The 21,450-nt window shown below is 41.6% G+C and overlaps 1 protein-coding gene across 1 annotated transcript; it reads left to right on the forward strand.

Annotated features, from left to right (window-relative positions):
- The first annotated feature begins 1,176 nt into the window (after window positions 1-1,176).
- On the forward strand, window positions 1,177-19,018 carry LOC117305884 (serine/threonine-protein kinase greatwall-like). Its single transcript, XM_033790769.1, has 12 exons — window positions 1,177-1,380; window positions 2,967-3,022; window positions 3,623-3,812; window positions 5,759-5,898; window positions 7,448-7,536; window positions 10,161-10,276; window positions 10,687-12,063; window positions 13,180-13,375; window positions 15,186-15,299; window positions 15,998-16,099; window positions 16,864-16,974; window positions 18,690-19,018. Exons 1-12 carry the CDS (start codon window positions 1,264-1,266, stop codon window positions 18,734-18,736), a joined length of 2,655 nt encoding a protein of 884 aa, XP_033646660.1. The 5' UTR covers window positions 1,177-1,263; the 3' UTR covers window positions 18,737-19,018.
- Window positions 19,019-21,450: the final 2,432 nt, after the last annotated feature.

Consider the following 21,450-nt stretch of genomic DNA (forward strand, 5'->3'; position numbering starts at 1 on the left):
CCTTGAAATTGCCCATCCATTGGTGCTAAACTTGTTTAGATTGAGCAATGATTATGGGTCAAATTGACCCGTTGTACTTTTGATTTTTTCTGTGCACAAAAATCCCGTAGGGAGGCTTGTTGAGTTCGTTTCGGAGCACAGCCGCCTACTTTTAATTTTCGGTATCAAGAAGTCTGGAAGCCGCTCTAAAACTTTGAAATTTGAATTCAGGGATATGCCAGGATGACGCAAATATAAACTGCGTCTCTGTATCGTTTTTAGTTCCAGAATGATTCAAAAGCATAGCTGAAAGTTTTTATAAGTCCGGGCTTTTTTTTCAAGGCATATATTTGTTTTCTCCAATAATCACCACATGCCGTGTGTTTCATGCATTAAATGTCCTAAGTTTATGGGGTGTGTCGGGTCTACTCCCTGGCCTCTAGCGTCGCTTTGAAAATCCCCATAGCCCTAATTTTTGTACGAGAGGAAAGCCCTTGAAATTGCCCATCCATTGGTGCTAAACTTGTTTAGATTGAGCAATGATTATGGGTCAAATTGACCCGTTGTACTTTTGATTTTCTCTGTGCACAAAAATCCCGTAGGGAGGCTTGTTGAGTTCGTTTCGGAGCACAGCCGCCTACTTTTAATTTTCGGTATCAAGAAGTCTGGAAGCCGCTCTAAAACTTTGAAATTTGAAATCAGGGACACGCCAGGATGACGCAAGTCCAAACTGCGTCTCTCTATCGTTTTCAGTTCCAGAATGATTCAAAAGCATAGCTGAAAGTTTTTATAAGTCCGGGCTTTTTTTTCAAGGCATAATATTTTGTTTTCTCCAATAATCACCACATGCCGTGTGTTTCATGCATTTAGTAGACCTACTTGATCATAAAACAATTTTATAGTTTTTTTACTCAAATATCCAGCAACATGTTGCTCAATATAAGTAGTATCATAGTCTAATTGTTGGTTTACCGAGACAAAAATATCAACAGAAATCATGATAGAAAACATGCCTGTTTTGACTCTGTTAAGTTCAACTGGCTAACATCACGTGTCATGAAAGTAATGTTTTTGTGAAACACCGCCCTCTTGTGTTTAAAGAATAATATTTTCGACCGATTCCAGTTGCAGGTGTGTAGTAAGGAATATGTATAAAAAGGGTACCAGATCAAAAATTATAAGCAGCGCGATGTTCAATACTTTTGTGTTATCCAGAAGGATGTCATGGCGAAAAAACCTTGATTCTAGCTGATTATAATAAAGAAAACGTATGGATATTTCGTAATGGACACCAAAGAAGACACTGGAGAACCTTTTGGACGTCACAAACTTCCACAAACAGTGAAATTTAAGGACGAAAATGGATCAACCGTGACGCAGTCTGGCAGTGGCAAAGCAAGGGTATGTATGTGATTCTTGTTATGTTAACGTTGTAGCCCTGGCGGCCTTGCACTTTCGTTTTGTACTACAGTGACGTCCTGGACATCCAGGGTACATTTCTGGGGCGGAAAATTTTCACAGCTTCATAACTCAAATCTTACCTGCAAGAAAGCACCAATTTCAACAGATTCCCATCCCATGGCAGCATATGTTTTTCTGTGGTGGGTTTTGATGGTCATATATTCTTCACAAATCCGTCATTTTCATGAAATAATGCAGCTCCCAACGTTAATGAATTCCCATTTTTGTTCGTACTCTCACAGTCTGCCGTGTGTACGCAAGACGCACAACGCGCAAATTTTGAATTGTGTTGGTAACGCTGTGCAGTCAAGATACGGTGACCAAGAATTCATGCGTCTAAGCTTGCATCATGCGTCTTGCACGCGAATGTATACGTGTACGCACGACAACAGACAACACTGTGAGAAAACGATCGAAACTGGAATTTTTTAACGGTTGAAGGTGCATTATTTAACGAAAATGACGGATTTGTGAGGGAAAATATGAGGACCAAAACCCACCGCAGAAAAATGTATGCCGCCATGGAATGTGAATCTGTTGAAATTAGTGGCTTGTTGCAGGTAAGATTTAAGTTATGAAGCTGTGAAATTTTTCCGCCCCAGAAATGGGCCTTAATAGTTAGGACTCTGTTCCTGTGTACAGAGAAAGAGTCCTATATAGGGCTAACGTTGCGTTGTAATATCTGTATTGGGGTACCGGTCAACTCGGTCCCAAGCCAACTCGGTCCCAGTCAACTCGGTCCCAAGTCAACTCGGTCCCAAGTCAACTCGGTCCCAAGACAGGAAAGCTTTGCACGCACGGGCCCGGGCGCGGAGGGCCGCAACCCAAGTTATTTTATCAATATTATATTTGTTTTTTATTTTCGGTACGGTAATATTATATTTCAAAAATCTGATCTTCACTCTTGGATCAGGTGCAATGGTTGCAAGTGGACAAATTTAACTGTGGTGGCCCCCCCCCCCCCCCTAGAAAAAAGTGGACATAATTAGTCAAATTGGATTATTGGATAACTTATGGCGCCACCACTTTATCACTCATTTTTACAAAAAGGGATATCTCATTGAGGTAAATTAGATACTATATTATTTCATATCGAATGAAAAAGTGGTGGCGCCACACATGTACGGAAACTTTTCCATTAATACAAACTAAACTTAACCTTATGCCCCGTTTGCTATTTTTTTTACAATACGTTTGGGATTTTATTTCATGTATTGAAATGGGTACTTTCCCTAATGCAACACTGAGGGTGCCTTATACCTGCTGCTTGTTATGCGCTTAGCCTTGGGCCTAGTTGCGATAACATAACCTTCCTGCCGACGGCGTAGCCGTCGGCAGGATGGTTACATTGTACGTTATCGCAACTACCTTGGGCCATGTTTTCCATGAAGTTGAGTGAAAAATAAAGGTTATTCAAGCTCCAGTCTCCCCCCTCCCCCCATTCTTTTTTTAACCCGTTTTCCAGCGCTTTGCATCCTCTGGTTAAGTGTACTGTTTATTATTATTATAATTATATTCTTTTGCAGATGCCTTCGATAGATGACTTCATAGTCCTGAAGCCGATCAGCAAAGGTGCTTTTGGGTAAGATGATGCACACCGGAACTATGACATGTAAACTTGTTGGTGAAACAATGGGTGCGTTCGTTTAGCTTCCCTGGGTCGACCCCGGTATGTGGCGTTTTTTTTTCCAGGACAAACGTGGGTAATTAATTGCACACGTTTGTCCTGGGGAAAAAAACACGCCACACACCGGAGTCGACCCAGGGCACAGGGAAGCTAAAAGGAAGCACCCTATGTGTACATCTCTTTTGGGAGTCGGTGCTGCCTCTGAAAAGACTTGGTGTGGGCTCTGACTGTGGTCAGTGGTTTTGACTTTTCAAACAGACTTTGCTCATCCAGACCACTTGTCTATTTTCCAGCAAATGCTTTGTTCCAAATTCTGGTGGCAACAATCCTGAAAAGCCTGCACAGTGACAGGTACCACAAAATCAATTAAAGACCTTGCTGGGTGTTTTTTTTTTACATGAATACCTCGGCAATCGCAGTCAGAGGTAGGGACTGAAAAGCCAATCCTCTCCCATGGTTCCGGTCTTGACTCGGAATTCACTAACCACTAAGCCAGGCTAAATGGCCAAACCAGTTGAGAACGATTGATTGATTGATTAAATTTTTCTCTCGCAGCAAAGTGTACCTTGGTCAGCGGAAGGACAAAGATGAACTCTACGCAATCAAAGTCATGAAGAAGTCTGAAATGTTGAATAAGAACATGGCCCAGCAAGTAACGGCTGAGAGAGACGCCCTAGCCCTCTCAAAGAGCCCATTTATTGTCAAGTTGTTCTACTCCATTCAGACACCTGCAAATATTTATCTGGTAAGGAGTTTTTTATTTGTTTAAAGGAACACGTTGCCTTGGATCGGACGTTTGGTCTATAAAAAGCGTTTGAAACCGTTTTGTATGAAATGTATGTGGTTAGAAAGATGTTTTAAAAGTAGAATATAATGATCCACACAAGTATCACTCAAAATTGCACGGTTTTCTTTTTACGTCGCGAACTATCACGGTCAACCATTTATGGGAGTCAAAATTTTGACTCCCATAAATGGCCGACCGTGTTATTGGACGAGGTAAAAAGAAAACCACGCATTTTCGAGGCATACTTGTGTAGATCATGGAATTCTACTTTTACATCATCTTTCTAACCATATGCATTTTATAACAAACGGTCACAAAACGCTTTTCAAAGACCAACTCGACCGACCCAAGGCAACGTGTTCCTTTAATACTATAGGCTATATTCTTTTTAGGGAGTCACCTGACACACAAGGCTTGAAGGCTACTTCAAGGTGTGGCTACAATCAAGTCTTTCCATGGGCTGTTGCCACCTACTCCTGGGGCTGAAACCTGGTTACCCCCTTTACAGTCCATGTAGGGATGTACAATGTAGGCTTGGGTATCGTCCATCAGAAACCTGGCTTGTAGAGCTTATAAAGCACTACCTCCCCAACTTTCACAAAGCAATTATGGTTAAAGACAGTGTACAGTTGTAGACTATTGGTAATTGTCAAAGACCAGTCTTCTCACTTGGTGTATCTCAACATATGCATAAAATAACAAACCTGTGAAAATTTGAGCTCAATTGGTCGTCGGAGTTGCGAGATAACTATGAAAGAAAAAAACACCCATGTCACACGAAGTTGTGTGCTTTAAGATGCTTGATTTCGACACCTCAAATTCTAAACTTGAGGTCTCGAAATCAAATTCGTGGAAAATTACTTCTTTCTCAAAACTACGTCACTTCAGAGGGAGCCGTTTCTCACAATGTTTTATACTATCAACCTCTCCCCATTACTTTCAACCAAGAAAGGTTTTATGATGATAATTATTTTGAGTAATTACCAATAGTGTCCACTGCCTTTAATACTATAGGCTATATTCTTTTTAGGGAGTCACCTGACACACAAGGCTTGAAGGCTACTTCAAGGTGTGGCTACAATCAAGTTTTTCCATGGGCTGTTGCCACCTACACTGTACTCCTGGGGCTGAAACAGGTTTACCCCCTTTACAGTCCATGTAGGGATGTACAATGTAGGCTTGGGTATCATCCATCAGAGACCTGGCTTGTAGAGCTTATAAAGCACTACCTCCCCAACTTTCACAAAGTAATTATGGTTAATTCATAAATACCCCAGACAGTTTCTCTACTCCTATTGGTGGAGAGCGCGTCACGTGGGTGTGCATAAACCTTTTGCTAATGCACGCTGGAGCTCTGTTTATGCACAATGAGCTGGCTTCCGTGTGTCGAGCGCGCAAGATTATCACGCGGAACGCGCAATTCATAGCTATCAGCGCGTAATCTAAGCCGCGCGTACACACAACCCACGCGCCTCGAACAGATTCTTCACAAAGTTTTGGAAAAAAATATTTCAAACCTTGAATTTTCAATTGTTTAACTGTATTTTTTAACGTTTTTTAACAAAAGGGCATTTTATTTTATGAATGGGAATAAAAGAGTAGTGACTCGTTCTTCAACGTCCGTTTAAAACCTTGCAGGATCGTTGCCGTGTGATAAAGGCCCTCACCTTCGGCTCGGGCCTTTATCACACGGCCGCCGACCCTGCCGGCTTTAAACGTATGTTGAAGAACTCGTCGCTACCCTTTTATTCCCTTAGTTAAGTGCCTTGCTGAAGGGTACACGTATTATGACCAGGATTCGAACCCACACTCTGCTGCTGCCAACACCAAAGCTTGGGTCCGGTGAACTATATTGCTAGGCCACGACAAGCGATGACGATAAATAAGATTTCTTTTTCTTGTAGGTGATGGAGTACCTGATAGGAGGGGATCTTAAGTCACTGCTTCATGTCTGCGGTTATTTTGACGAAGACACTGCAGTTATGTACACAGCGGAGATCATACTTGCCTTGGAGTATCTACACAGCCACGGAATCATACACAGGTACTGAAACTGGGCCCAATTTCATAGAGCTGCTAAGCACAAAAATTTGCTTAGCATGACATTTCTTCCTTGACAATAACAGGATTTACCAACAAAATTTTCATACGATTTTCAGGATAAGCAAACAACAGCTGAATATTAGTAACAAGCAATATGCAACAAATAGAAATTTGGTTGGTAATCCTGTTTTTATCAAGGAGGAAATTTCAAGCTAAGCAAATTTTTGTGCTTAGCAGCTCTATGGAATTGGGCCCAGGTGGGCGGTGTTGAACTTGACAGCTTCGGCAGCGACAATTAAAAAAAATATATGTATTAAGAGTATATTTTTGCAAGTTCATCCCAAACTATTGAATGTGAAAATAACTCAGGGGAGCTGAAGGTAGGAATTGGTATTCCTCTTAAAACAGTCTAGATTGTAGGATGGAGGGAAACATGCACCATGCAAGGAGTTCCAAAGAGATGCAGTACGTGGGAAAAAAACTTTTGGAATGGCTCCTTGTTAGAACTACATCTCATCTCAGAGTGTATGGGTTGTGCAGAAGTGGATAGCTGAAAAGGCCTGTGCCTAGTTTAATAAAGCTGCTTTGATAGTAGACAAATATTGAGTGGCTCAGAGTGGAATGGGAGGAATATTATCGCAAGGTAAAATTTGGACAGTTCCATTTCACGAGGCGAATTGGAACTATTACTGAAACGATAATATTCCTCCCATTCCACGAATTAAAGCCACTCAGTATTTGTTTTATATAACTGAAATATGAATCCTTGTCATTTGATGTATTTCAAAAGTGTAACATCATGAAAAATCACACAAATTACTGACAACCAAAAGTCATATACATGTAGCGCCTCGAAGCGGCAACAATGCACAAATCGGATCACAACCTTTTGCACAGGTGCTCCTTTGTTTTAGCAGCGTCGCGGCGGCGCTGTACTGCTCAAAAACATTGGGAATAAGGATGATCCTAACTGTTGAATGGGAAATGCTATTCCCCATGGACGAATAGGTCTTTTTGATCGCCGGTGCGGATGGGAGTAATAGTGAATGTCGCGTGAAGTAAGTTCCACCAATCAAATGACAAGGATTTGTATGTCAGTTATATAACAGAAAATATTGCTTTAACAAATTTCTGCTTAGCAACAATAAGCTGGACTTGCTGGAAAGTTTAAGTGCCTAGTTAGGGTAGTTTCATAGAGCTGCTTTGAAAGCACAAAATATTGCTGAACCAATTTCTTCTTAGCAACAATAAGCAGGACAAGAGTCACAGACGCAACATGGGAAATGTTATTTTAGCTGGTAACCTTTTTCCGGTTAGCATAGTTTTGTTGTGCTTAGCTAGTGTTTTTTATGAAACGTTTCTTTATAATAGCGCTGCGGTCGACAACCACAAAAGGTGCTTTACTCTGTCACATTCTTACCCATGGAGTCAGGACTGATTCTTCAGTCTTGAAATGGCAAGGCGGTGTTTTTTCTTTGACAGAACGTCCATATTTATTATCTTTAAGACCTTTTTAAATTGCTAAGCAGTTTGTTTAAATCCTCTTGCAGGGACTTGAAGCCAGACAATCTTCTGGTAGCTGATGATGGTCACGTCAAGTTGACGGATTTTGGGCTCTCTCAGATCACTCTCAATAGAAGTAAGTATGAACTAATTGCTGCTGTAGAATTGCAAAGATTGTGGGTTCGAATCCCACCCGAGGTATATTTCTGCAATTTTGTTCACAGAACTTGGGAAAGTACCGAGTATACAGTGCTAACATACAACGATGTTTGGGTAAAACCAATTAATTAACGAGCATTTATATGGGAATTGAGGAGTTGCACGGTGAGGTAAAGTATTTGGTTTGCGATAACGCCGTTTGTCTATCTGCTTGCTGGGTTGATTCCGTTTTTGAGAACTTATCTTGCATTATACTACTACCGCGGAGTAAATTCTTCATAATTTGGGAGACTTCTTCAACTTCTCTTAGAACTGTCCTACTTTTAAACAACTACTTGGGTGAAACTAGAAAACTGGGTGGTGCTTGGCCTACTACTTTCGCTTAAAGGTACGTTACAGAACTGGTAAGAAACTAAGCTTGGGCGATATCTCGATATAATCGAAAATTGCGATACCATTTCTTAAACGATTAACGTATCGTCTTGATTTTTCGTTAATTGAATTATCGGCAAATCGTGGTTTTGATGAAGTATGATGATGTCTTCCCTAATTGAGAAAGCTTGCAATCGCAACGGGCTGTTAAAAAAAATAATAGAGTCTCAGACATGCCAGAACCAACCCAACATTCCCCAATTGAAAAAAATAACATCAAAGACTTCAGCGCCCAGGCGGTCTCCCACAGACACTTCAAAGTAACACATTGTATCAATCACCTCCTCTGTGTGGGAGCCTCGCTGCCGAAATGCAGACCACAATGGGATCATATTACAAAAACCACACCCGTCCACAACCTACTTTGTGAATGAGAAGTCACCCCATGTGCATTATGGATGCTTATTGGTTAGCTAGAATGAAATGGGCAGGATATACACACATGTAAGAACATTCATGCGCAGTAGACACTTTAAAAGACACTTTATGTGTGTGTAACTCATAGAGCTGTAACACCATGGGTAGACAGTACACCTCACAGATCCATACCTCGATTTGTTTAGCTTTTGAGGTATTTAAAATAGGCAGAGTTAAACTGCAGAATTTTAGACTTCAAATATAAATCGTGATTTAATCGAATAACGGGATACTTTTTTGACGACATATCGTGGGATAATAAAATCATTATCGCCCAAGCTTATAAGAAACAAAAATAGTTGATGACCAATTGAGCCCAAATTTTCACAGATTTGTTATTATTTTGCATATGTTCCTTTAAAGGAACGACAGAATTGGTAAGAAACAATAGTCTTCTGTGGTTTTTTATATGCCCCCTCTTGCCTTAATGTATTTTTAGGGTTTTAGGAGACATACGCCTTTTGGCGACAGTTATTTCTTTTACTTTTATGCTCTCCTGGGCACCCCACTGTTGTTTTACTTTGTTTTCTTAAATATGTTTAATGTATGTACATACGTGCTTGTAAATGTGATTGCCCGAACAAATATTATTATTATTATTGAAGTTGTGAAGATCACAGATTTTCATATAACTTACACAGCCTAATGATGATGATAGTAGAAATCATCCCTTGAAATATTGCTGTCTGAAATGTCATATTTGATGAGAAATAAATAATCTAACTGCGCATTTAGAGTTTATCGCTCAGTGAGCGTTTTATTCATTTTTTTGTTTGCATCAATGTCATGTAAAATTTGTAATCGTTTTTTTCACTATTCTCTCGTGACCCAAATGGCTGATCGCTCTTAAACTTCTACAGGTTTGTTAGTTTATGGTGGATTACATAAAGTGCTTATATGCCAGCAACTGTTTTGCTAGCAAAAACCAATTCTGTAATGTTCCTTTATTGGATCAAGGGGACTTCTCATTAAAAACTTTACTACCAAGGAGTGAGTTATTAATTGGTCTCAGTGTTTTAGTCAGATTGCTCTAGTCGTCGTAAAAGCGTCATTCATAAGTACCTAAGACAGTTTATCCATTCTGATTGGTGTAGAGGGCATCACGAGGGGTTGTTTGAACGGATGATATAACACCAGTAAAAAGTGTTGAAACATGGGCGTGACACGCGAGCTTGCACCTGTGCTTATAAGACAGTTTCTTCAATCCTATTGGTTGAGAGCAACTGCCAGGACAGTTGTGCCACATCACACGATACGTGCACACCAATCTCTTATAAGGAGTTGTTTACCCGAGGGCCTTACCATTTCATAGCTGGAGGGGTGTTGTTTTGAAAAAAATCATTGAACAATTATAATTTTTGCATTTATTTTACTTTTTGACCAAAAGTGTTGATTTTTTTAACCGAAAAGGTATTTATGAATGGGAATCAAAGTGTGTTGAATCGGTTTTCAACTAGTGGTTCTTGATAATTTACCTCGACTTCGTCTTGAGAACCAGACCTCGGCGGGTTTAAACCACTAGTTGAAAACCTCTTCACCACACATTGATTCCCTTATTGACAGACGTCTCAAAGCACTTATTTATTTTCAGGCAGGTTTTTGGCAAGTTTGTTATTATGAGACTCATTTATGTGAAACCTTGTATAGGGTTTACCATGTGCCAGGGCGCATTTAGCAGCCACTGCCAGCACCATAAGGGCTAACCTGTTCTCTCAGCGAAAAATTGTAACTGGGTTCTTCTTCTTCTTTTAGGAATAAATGTAACCGACATCATGAGCACGCCGTCCTTACCGAGCACCAAGTCAGGTTCCAGAGATTACTTTCGGACTCCAGGACAACTTCTATCTCTCACAACAACTTTTGCTTTCGTAAGTTGGGTCACTTCAATTCGCATAATGCAACGGAGAACTGAATGTATGCCTTTCAGCCAGTAAAACCATGTCTCTCATAGAAATACGGTCCAAAATTTGACATCAGGAACCTACCATGATATGACAAGTAGAATTTGTGACTGGTATCCTGCACATTGCTGCTCAGAAATGTTTTAAGCAATAGATCCCTTGCATGACGCGGAACGCTACACTGACGCTGAGCTCATGCGCACGTTTTCACGCACAAAGAACAGCTTTCTGTCAATCATTTGCCTCCAGTGGGGGCATTGTTTGAGCATGTGATGTCACATGCAATGGGTCTATATATTTTCTACTTAAGGTGCTCCATGAAATTGGGCTGTGGAATATATTTGTGAAGACCCTTAATCTTTTTTTTTGTTTAACAGAATCAAGGCTCTGTTGCAAACGCCAGACCGGCTCACCAGTCCCCTTTCACAACTCCGCTTACCGCGTTAGGTAACAAACCCCACCACAGACCCTCGTCGTCAGAACGCCGAGGTAGCCGAGATAGATCATGCAGTTATCTTAGTACCATAGACTGTTCAAAATCCCACGTGCCAAAAGTGGACATCAGTAGCAAACACGTTACGATAGTTGAAGAAGGTGGTCATGAAAACATTTGCGTTACCTCACCGATTGATAGCTGCTCAAGGGACGAAGTGTTCGATGAGAAGGAAAATAGTATTGGTATCGTTGAGACGCCTCTGAATACTGGCGGGCGGAGGCGTTTAGCGAAGAAAGATTGCAGTCTTATCGGAAGCAACTCGAACAATGTTGCCATGAGGTTGATGGAGAGTGTCTCCCCGGCGCCCCCCATCATGAAGCTTGAGTTTGACTCTTCCAGCAAGATCACATCTCCCGATCACGGCTACGACAGCAAGGGTTCGTCGAGGAGCTTCTGTGCGCCGTCAAGTGACGGTGTGGCGAGTGACGTCAGAGCAGACTCGTCTCTACATAGTCCTGGGAATGTCAAGTTGTCGACTCCATTAACATCTCCTGGTTTTGGAGTGCAGCAATCAACACCAGAAGGCGCCTTCAGTAACCCCCAAAACCTAACCTCTAAGATTCCCCACGAAGGGGTAAACTTCTCCACTTCACGGACGTCCTACAGCACCGACAGCGATGAGTTCACAACCTCAGGGAGCTTCAAAAGTCCTGGTGTCGCACGTGGTAGGATTCTAACCTACGACTCAAGCGAAATGTTGCCGCCTGTTGGAGCTGGCGGGAGAAAACGCAATCGCTCCGAACTGTCTGTCATCAGCCCGATTGAGGACAAAACCAAAGGAGGGTTTTTTAGCGGGGGAGGTCACACAGGTCTGACGATGGAGATCAGCGCCATTGGGTTAGTGAACAGCTCCAAGACAGGTGTCCCGACACCTGCTTCCAACCTGTCTTCCTCGTCAATCATTGAGAGTCTGGAAGACTCAGACCTCTCCAGGAGCTTAGACATCGGTGACGCCGAAGGAGCAAGGAAAGCCAAGAGGAAGAAGAGAAACGTCAGCTTTGGTCATGAGGTGGACACCGAAGACCTCACTCCCTCCGAACTTGTCCGACCTCGTATGAGCTTGGAGAGAATAGCAGAATCGACAACCTATTTGGACGAGAAACCTCTGGACCAATCGGATTGCAGTATGGACATTCATGATGAGAATGAGAGTGAGGGTAACCAATCGGCAGGCGGCATAGAATCAGGTGGTCATGATGTCACAATGGACGGGGCCAATAGGAAAGCAACGTTTGGGCCACCCAGGACTCCATTCAGGGTAAGTTAGAGTTCATTTCAATAAGAGAAAATACGCACTTTATATCTGCAAATTTTATTAAACCTGTCTGACAAGAGCTACACTGGCCCCTTGAAAAATTTGCGAATCACATGTTAAACCTCATCACTTTTAAAGCTCACCTTGGCCTATCTGTCTATATATCTAGCGCGTGGTACATGTACCTTATCTGTTTTTAAAAAGAACTCTTTATAGATGCTTACACTATTACAATGTATACTACTATACACATATTGACTGGCAATGAGGTAACTAGTGTTTGTCTATTCCCCCAAGGGACTTTGAGTCAAGAGAGGGCGCTGTAACCAGGCACTATTTCCAAAGACTAGCGCCCGCTCGGGAACTAGTTCCCGCAAACACGGGCGGGCGATCACTTGACTATATTAGTTCATCCCACATGACCGTGTTTCAGCCAACCAGAATACGGAACAAGCAAGAGGTGTTAAATGAATATATTCCTGTTCGTCTTCTTCGTTCTGCTGGCCAATCCCTACTGACTCCCAACTTCTTGTTCAACTAAATTTTATGGTCAAAGAGCTTTGCACCTTAGTTATGGAACGACAGCTTCACCAAGCTGACTCTTCAGATTTTCAAGAGAATTCAAAAGACTCATTTGGTGGAATCTTTGGATTTGCTTTGGATTTGCAACTAGTGCCTGATTTATCCCCAGTCGTGACACTTGTGTCCTAAAGCAAGACACTTTACCATTGATTTGCCTTCGGATGGGACGTAAAGCCATTGGTCTGATGTATCGTGTAATGCATGTAAAAGAACCCAGTGCACTTATCGAAAAAAGAAGGGGTTTGCCTGGTCTGATCGGGAGCTAATTGCGCCACAGCACCTTATGAAACATTACAGTGTGCTATCTAAGGATCAGGTCTCACAATTCAAACGTAGTCCCACATCTTGCAGGAAATACTGTATGTTACAGCGTCAGGAGCATCACAGAGTGACGGACATGTGCGCTATATAAGACGCCACAATTATTATTATTATGATTTCATTGACTTATGCTGTGTGTTGTGCATAGAGGCTCCCGTATTATGCGCTATTAAAATGTCTCGTATGATTATTGTTATTATTTGATTACTCTTTTAGTCCAACAGTGCCACTCCGGCAAAATCTACCGTGAGACCAGCTTTCTGTACACCGTTTAGGACCCCAGCTTGCACCCCGTACAGAACCCCCAAGAGCGTTCGTAGAGGCCCAGCACCCCAGGCTGAAGCTCAACCACAGAGGATACTTGGGACTCCAGATTACCTCGCACCGGAGCTTCTCCTACAAAATCCGCACGGTAAATTTTGTCCGTTTCCTACACCAAACTTTGTCCGTTTTCCTACTGGTGTCTGGACAGCTGAAGTGTTCAAGCTTGATTTCACTTTTGCAGTGTTGTTTTTTTATACAGTGTAAATAATAATAATAATTTTTTATATAGCACTTTATACAAGATGTCACAAAGCACTGTCAACATTATTACCCCCTTTTTCCTGAAGACGAGCATAGTATACTGTTCGAAACGTCAAGACCAAACCGGCTCTTTGTAACCGCAAGTTTACTATTCATATTTATATTTATAGTTACTGTTATTATTACCTCTGATCACTGGGCCTTTTGATTCCTTTAGCCAACTCAGCTCCCTGGAGTGTATACAGCCTGTGCTGCCAAATATGTTGCGCAACTATTGTTAAGTGTCTTGCTCAGGAACATGATTGTCACGACCAGGATTCAAACCCACACTCTTGAGCTGCTGAGCAGAAACGGCAGAGCTTGCGTTCCTAGCTTTAAACTGCTCGGACACGACACCCCCTTGAATTGGGCAAAGCAGTCTTAGTTCACCAGACCCAAGCTCTGGTGTTGTCAGCAGTTATGTGCCATCCCCAAAACACGCACCACTACTGGGGAAAAAAGCTTCCACGCTGCTGCCCCCAACCTCTGGAATGATTTACCTCACAGCATCCGCCACTCTAGCTCACTAGCAGCCTTCAAGAAATCTCTCAAAACCCACCTGTTCAACTGATTTGCTTACTTTTATTTGTTCTTTGCTCTTTGTTTATTTTGTGTGTACAGCGCTGTGGTACTTTCCCCTGTTAGTTAGAGTGCTTTATAAATACATTATTATTATTATTATTATTATTATTATTATTATTAGTGTTTGAATCCTGGTCATGACATGTGCCCTTAGGCTGTAGTTGCTACGTAAATAGTTGAGAATGTAGTGCTGTGACTGTGAAGGGGTAACCCTGTTTCAGTCCCACGAGTAGGTGGCAACATGTCCCTGGTGACAGTTGGTTTAGGTCGAAAGCCCGAATCAGTTAAGTGTAGCGCTTACCTTGGAGTGGCCATCCAGCCTTTTGATGTTGGGCAATGTATACTCAGTACTTCCCCCAGTTCTGTGAAAAAAATGACAGGCATCCCTCAGGTGGGATACGAACCAACAGTCTTTGCAATTCGAGAGCAGTGCCTTAATAATAATAATAATAATAATAATAATAACACAAGGTATTTATAAAGTGCTCTAACTAACAGGGGCAAGTACCACAGCGCTGTACACACAATTAAAAAAAGCAAAGAATAAACAAAATAAGCAAACAATTCAGTTGAACAAGTGGGTTCTGAGAGATTTCTTGAAGACTGCTAGTGAGCTAGAGTGGCGGATGCTGTGAGGTAAACTATTCCAGAGTTTGGGGGCAGCAGCATGGAAACTTTTTTCCCCAGTATTGGTGCGTGTTTTGGGGATGTAGTCTGGTGTTTGTAGTCTTACCATGGAGTTATATATAAGAACTAGAGGGCGCATGAGTGATGCTTGGTGCACAAACGCCACGGGACCGCAAGGACACACGCACGCCATTCTGCACGCGCGTTGAATATGAAAAATACGTTGGAGTTTGTGTTTATTGAACGCTGACGCGATGCTGTTTTGTCGACTTACAAAATGGCCGCACAAACACACGCTAAGCAATGCCTGTTTGTTCAACTTAGAAAATGGTCGCCTGCCCGCATACGGGGCGCGTATATAGGCCAGTGTGCCCTCTAGCTCTTATATTTAACTCTATGAGTCTTACCAACTGGTCTTGTTATTTGGTACTACTCTTCTTGTCTTACAGGTGTGGGCGTAGATTGGTGGGCCCTGGGTGTCTGCTTCTTTGAGTTTCTCACCGGGATACCTCCCTTCAACGACCAAACACCTGATCTGGTGTTTCAGAACATCTTAAGCAGAGGTGTGTTACGGTTACCAACTAAAGAGAACAAATTTGTTTGGCAACCACTCTTAAAAGAACACATTGCCTTGGATCGGTCGAGTTGGTCTTTGAAATGCGTTTGTTACAATTTTTTATAAAATGCATATGGGTAGAAAGATGTTGAAAAAGAGAACACAGTGTTCCACACAAACATGCCTCAAAATTGCACGGTTTTCCTTTTACTTTGCGAACTAACGGTGGGCCATTTATGGGAGTAAAAAATTTGACTCCCAAAAATCAAAAGTTTAAATCTTGGAAGTGTTCCTCTGTCAGATACATTCTCCCCTTAACAAAAAATTGTTGAGACCAATTCAGAACTGACTCCGCGGCAGTACAGTAAATTACCATCCTATAAGCTAAAGTAGTAGTCCAGTCTATTTTCTATACCACCCGCCCTGGTAATAGTTAAAATGCAGGACAGTTCTTTTCAGAACTGAGAAGTCTCCCGAACCTCCGATTATCTACTCCGCGGCAGTAGAATAAAGCAAGACAGTTCCCTAAGAACAACTTTACCTGGCAAGTAGATACACACATGGTGTTACCGCAAACCAAATATATATAAAAAATGTCCTGTTATGCCGATAGCCAATTATAGGTCTTCCTTTGAGGTAAGTAAGGGCACTTGTGATGTCTTAAGCAAAGCAGTCGATACTAACAGCACTTTTTGTTCCTTACAGACATTCCTTTACCAGAAGGGGACGAAGCTCTTTCCAACAACTCTTTAGATGTGATTGATCGATTACTGGTGATGGAACCGGAACATCGAGCTAAGGCAAAAGGTAGGCCCCTTAATAGCACCTTGGGTGGATTTCACAAAGAGTTAAGACTAATTTAATCTTGAGTTAGGACGAGTTACTCATCCTAACTTAGGACTAGCATTACGTTTGAAATATCTCCCAGGACCCTAAGTTCTTTGTGAAATCGACCCCAGGAACATTCTCAATTTAAAAGAGGGGTTCTAAGGTCAAATTTAGTTTTGAGATTGTCATCTTCCATTTGAAACAGTCCTTCTAAAAGTGGGGACAAATTTGAAGCGTCCGACCTAACTTACCAGTTAATCTGCCTGGGGCAGTCGGCAGCCCTACTACTGGCATGACTGGTTAATGTATGATCCAATTAAGTCCACTGTTTGGAAAAGAAACTATATAGAGATAACAGGTGTTAGTTGTAAGACGAAAAGGATGTTTCACTTTAGCCTCTTTCCTTCTGCTATGGTGGTGGTGTAATCAAGTTGTGGATTAGTGTGAGCATATTGAGGCAATCGGCAGCCCAACTGGTTTGTGCATGATCCAATCAAGTTTGAAAAAAAAGGAATTACATGGAGATAACAGGTGTGAGTTGTCAGATGAAAAGGATGTTTCACTTTAGCCTCTTTGAGCTTTTCAGTAATGCTACACTACCGGCGGTGTTATTAAGTTAAAAAAAAGAATTACATGGAGATAAAAGGTGGTAACTGTCAGATAAAAAGGATGTTCACATCAGCCATTTTCTTTAATGACGCTTTCCCATAATTTTCTCAAACATATTATCTTGCTTTCTTCAGACCTGAAGTCCCATCCACTATTCCACGCAATCGACTGGAAGCGAATCAGGGAGACAGAAGCCCCTTTCATCCCAGCCCCAGATGACAGAACGGACACCACTTATTTTGACGGTAAACAATATTCACAGTATTTTGTTTTCACCATACACATAAAATTTGATTTGAAGAAATGCAGACTTTAAAGGCAGTGGACACTATTGGTAATTACTCAAAATAATTATTAGCATAAAACCTCACTTTGTAACGAGTAATGGGGAGAGGTTGATAGTATAAAACATTATGAGTAACTGCTCCCTCTGAAGTGCAAAGTTTTCGAGAAAGAAGCAATTTTCAATGAACTTGATTTCAAAACCTCATGTGTAGAATTTGAGGTCTCGCAATCAAGCATCTGAAAACACACAACTTTGTGTGACAAGGGTGTTTTTTCCAAGTTTCAATATTATCTCGCAACTCCGGTGACCATCGAGCTCAAACTTTTGCAGGTTCGTTGTTTTTATGCACATGTTGAGATACACCAACTGTGAAGACTTGTCAATTTTCAAAGGTGTCCAGTGTCTTTAACAGAAGAAATGCAGACTTTAAAGGGCAAATAAACCTTTAGTTTATGGAACAGTTTGACTGTTTAATCGATTAAAATGTAGGTGTGCACAATAAGACTTACATTTTCAAGGGTGGTCAGGTTTTTGAGATATCGCTGAAAATCCAGAGAAAATATGTCAACGCATGAAGGAAATTCCCTGATGGGAATACACATACTGAGAAGCGTCACTGCTTGGCCTAAAAAAAAAAAAACGTCTTTCGAATCGAAAGTGAAATATAATAATATGTAATTAATGGTTTATTTATTCAACAATATTTAAAAAAGACACTGGCAGTAAAAGAAAACTGAATTGCGGTCTTAACTTTACAATTGGTCAGTTAATACATTAATAAGATAGTTTCATGTACATGTAATACAATTAAAAAACATAAAAAATGAAAATGCACAAACGACAATAGACCACGAAAGTAACAGAGCAAAAGACACAGAATGGCACAAAACAAAAAACATAAAAATCACAGCACAGTCCCTAACCAGATCTGGAAAGCATTGCATATGAACAACAGTTATAAAAATTATACAGTGGCGGACTTCCTGACAAGAGGAATAAACAAGCTATTGTTTGTTGATGAGGTTAACTAGTTTCCAAAGTGCTTTATATATCCTAAGCCGCTGTAGGCTTCTGACCAAGGTCCTTATTGCCACTATAAATGGAAGTGTCGTGGCCGAGCGGTTAAGAGCACCGAATTCAAACTCTGGTGTTTCTGATCAGCAGAGTGTGGGTTCGAATCCCCAGCCGTGACACTTGTGTCCTTAAGCAAGACACTTTACCATTGCTTCATACTTCGGATGGGACGTAACGCCGTTGGTCCCATGTGTTCTGTAACGCATGTAAAAGAACCCGGTGCACTTATCGAAAAGAGAAGGGGTTCGCCCCGGTGTTCCTGGTTGTGGCTGCTTAATGCGCCGTAGCACCTTGTAAACCCTTATAAGTGCTACATAATTGGGTCTCAGAATCCATCACTGCAATAACCTATCTTTCTGAAAGTTTGTATATATACTCAGCGCCTTGAGTACCTTGTTTGGTAGATATGTGCGCTATATAAGACTTCGATATTATTATTATTATTTTTGTTATTATTATTATTATTATTATTATAATTATTAGTATTATTATTAGTATTATTAATTTTAAGAGTGATTACCAAACATATCCCTTTCCTTTAACCTGATAATTTAACAGCTCTTTAACAGGTTACTTGTCCGTCTCCCTTTTTTTGTTTAGCTCGGAACAACATGCAGCATCTCCAGATGTCTTCTTTTGCACTTTGACCTCTTGAATGATAGTGCAGTCCACAACTCAACAAATGAATTAATGCAACTATTCCAGGATGGTGTTCAACTTGGTCCAGTGGTTAGACTGCAGGACTTGCAATGACAAGGTGTTGGGTTCGAATCCTACCTAGCTAACCACAGATTTTATAATGACTAAAATCAATATTGTCCATTAGTTACTGAATCATGATTTGCCCATTGGTTAGACTGCAGACTTACACTCAAAGGTTGTGGGTTCAAATCCTTCAAGCTAACTGTGTTTCAGTGGTTAGACTGCAGGACTTGCACTCAAAAAGGTTGTGGGTTCGAATCCTACCAAGGTAACTGTGTTCAGTGGTTAGACTGCAGGACTTGCAATCAGAATTTTGTGGGTTCGAATCCTACCAAGCTAATCGTGGTCCAGTGGTTAGACTGCAGGACTTGCAATCACAAGGTTGTGGGTTCGAACCCTACCAAGCTAATGGTGGTCCAGTGGTTAGACTGCAGGTCTTGCAATCACAAGGTTGTGGGTTCGAATCCAACCAAGCTAATCGTGGTCCAGTGGTTAGACTGCAGGACTTGCACTAAAAGGGTTGTAGGTTCAAATCATACCAAACTAATGGTGGTCCAGTGGTTAGACTGCAGGACTTGCAATCACAAGGTTATAGGTTCAAATCCTACCAAGCTAACCGTGGTCCAGTGGTTAGACTGCAGGACTTGCAATCACAAGGTTCTGGGTTTGAATCCTACCAAGCTAATGGTTGTCCAGTGGTTAGACTGCAGGACTTGCAATCACAAGGTTATAGGTTCGAATCCTACCAAGCTAACTGTGGTCGATTGGTTAGACTGCAGCACTTGCAATCACAGGGTTGTGGGTTCGAATCCTACCTAGCTAACCACCGATTTTATAATGACTAAAATCAATATTGTCCGATAGTTACTGAATCACGATTTGCCCATTGGTTAGACTGCGGACTTACACTCAAAAGGTTGTGGGTTCAAATCCTACAAGCTAACTGTGTTTCAGTGGTTAGACTGCAGGACTTGCAATCACAAGGTTGTGGGTTCGAATTCTACCAAGCTAAGTGCTAATTTTACAATGACTAGAATAAATATTGTCCGCTATTGTCACTGAATCACTATTTGCCCATTGGTTAGACTGCAGGACTTGCACTCAAAAGGTTGTGGGTTCAAATCAAATCTTACCAAGCTAACGGTGGTCCAGTGGTTGGACTGCAGGACTTGCACTCAAAAGGTTGTGGGTTCAAATCTTACCAAGCTAATGGTGGTCCAGTGGTTAGACTGCAGGACTTTCAAACATAATGTTGTGGGTTCGAATCCTACCAAGCTAACTGTGTTTCAGTGGTTAGACTATAGACTTGCAATCAGAATGTTGTGGGTTCGAATCCTACCAAGCTAACTGTGTTTCAGTGGTTAGACTATAGACTTGCAATCAGAATGTTGTGGGTTCGAATCCTACCAAGCTAACTGTGTTTCAGTGGTTAGACTATAGACTTGCAATCAGAATGTTGTGGGTTCGAATCCTACCAAGCTAACTGTGTTTCAGTGGTTAGACTATAGACTTGCAATCAGAATGTTGTGGGTTCGAATCCTACCAAGCTAACTGTGTTTCAGTGGTTAGACTGCAAGACTTGCAATCACAAGGTTGTGGGTTCAAATCCTACCAAGCTAACTGTGGTCCAGTGGTTAGACTGCAAGACTTGCAATCACAAGGTTGTGGGTTCGAATCCTACCAAGCTAACTGTGTTTCAGTGGTTAGACTCTGGACTTGCAATCAGAATGTTGTGGGTTCGCATCCTACCAAGCTAACTGTGTTTCAGTGGTTAGACTCTGGACTTGCAATCAGAATGTTGTGGGTTCGAATCCTACCAAGCTAACTGTGTTTCAGTGGTTAGACTCTGGACTTGCAATCAGAATGTTGTGGGTTCGAATCCTACCAAGCTAACTGTGTTTCAGTGGTTAGACTCTGGACTTGCAATCAGAATGTTGTGGGTTCGAATCCTACCAAGCTAACTGTGTTTCAGTGGTTAGACTCTGGACTTGCAATCAGAATGTTGTGGGTTCGAATCCTACCAAGCTAACTGTGTTTCAGTGGTTAGACTCTGGACTTGCAATCAGAATGTTGTGGGTTCGCATCCTACCAAGCTAATTGTGTTTCAGTGGTTAGACTCTGGACTTGCAATCAGAATGTTGTGGGTTCGAATCCTACCAAGCTAACTGTGTTTCAGTGGTTAGACTCTGGACTTGCAATCAGAATGTTGTGGGTTTGAATCCTACCAAGCTAACTGTGTTTCAGTGGTTAGACTCTGGACTTGCAATCAGAATGTTGTGGGTTCGCATCCTACCAAGCTAACTGTGTTTCAGTGGTTAGACTCTGGACTTGCAATCAGAATGTTGTGGGTTTGAATCCTACCAAGCTAACTGTGTTTCAGTGGTTAGACTCTGGACTTGCAATCAGAATGTTGTGGGTTTGAATCCTACCAAGCTAACTGTGTTTCAGTGGTTAGACTCTGGACTTGCAATCAGAATGTTGTGGGTTTGAATCCTACCAAGCTAACTGTGTTTCAGTGGTTAGACTCTGGACTTGCAATCAGAATGTTGTGGGTTTGAATCCTACCAAGCTAACTGTGTTTCAGTGGTTAGACTCTGGACTTGCAATCAGAATGTTGTGGGTTTGAATCCTACCAAGCTAACTGTGTTTCAGTGGTTAG

Source organism: Asterias rubens, unplaced genomic scaffold, assembly GCF_902459465.1.
Source record: "Asterias rubens unplaced genomic scaffold, eAstRub1.3, whole genome shotgun sequence".
Lineage (NCBI taxonomy): Eukaryota > Metazoa > Echinodermata > Asteroidea > Forcipulatida > Asteriidae > Asterias > Asterias rubens.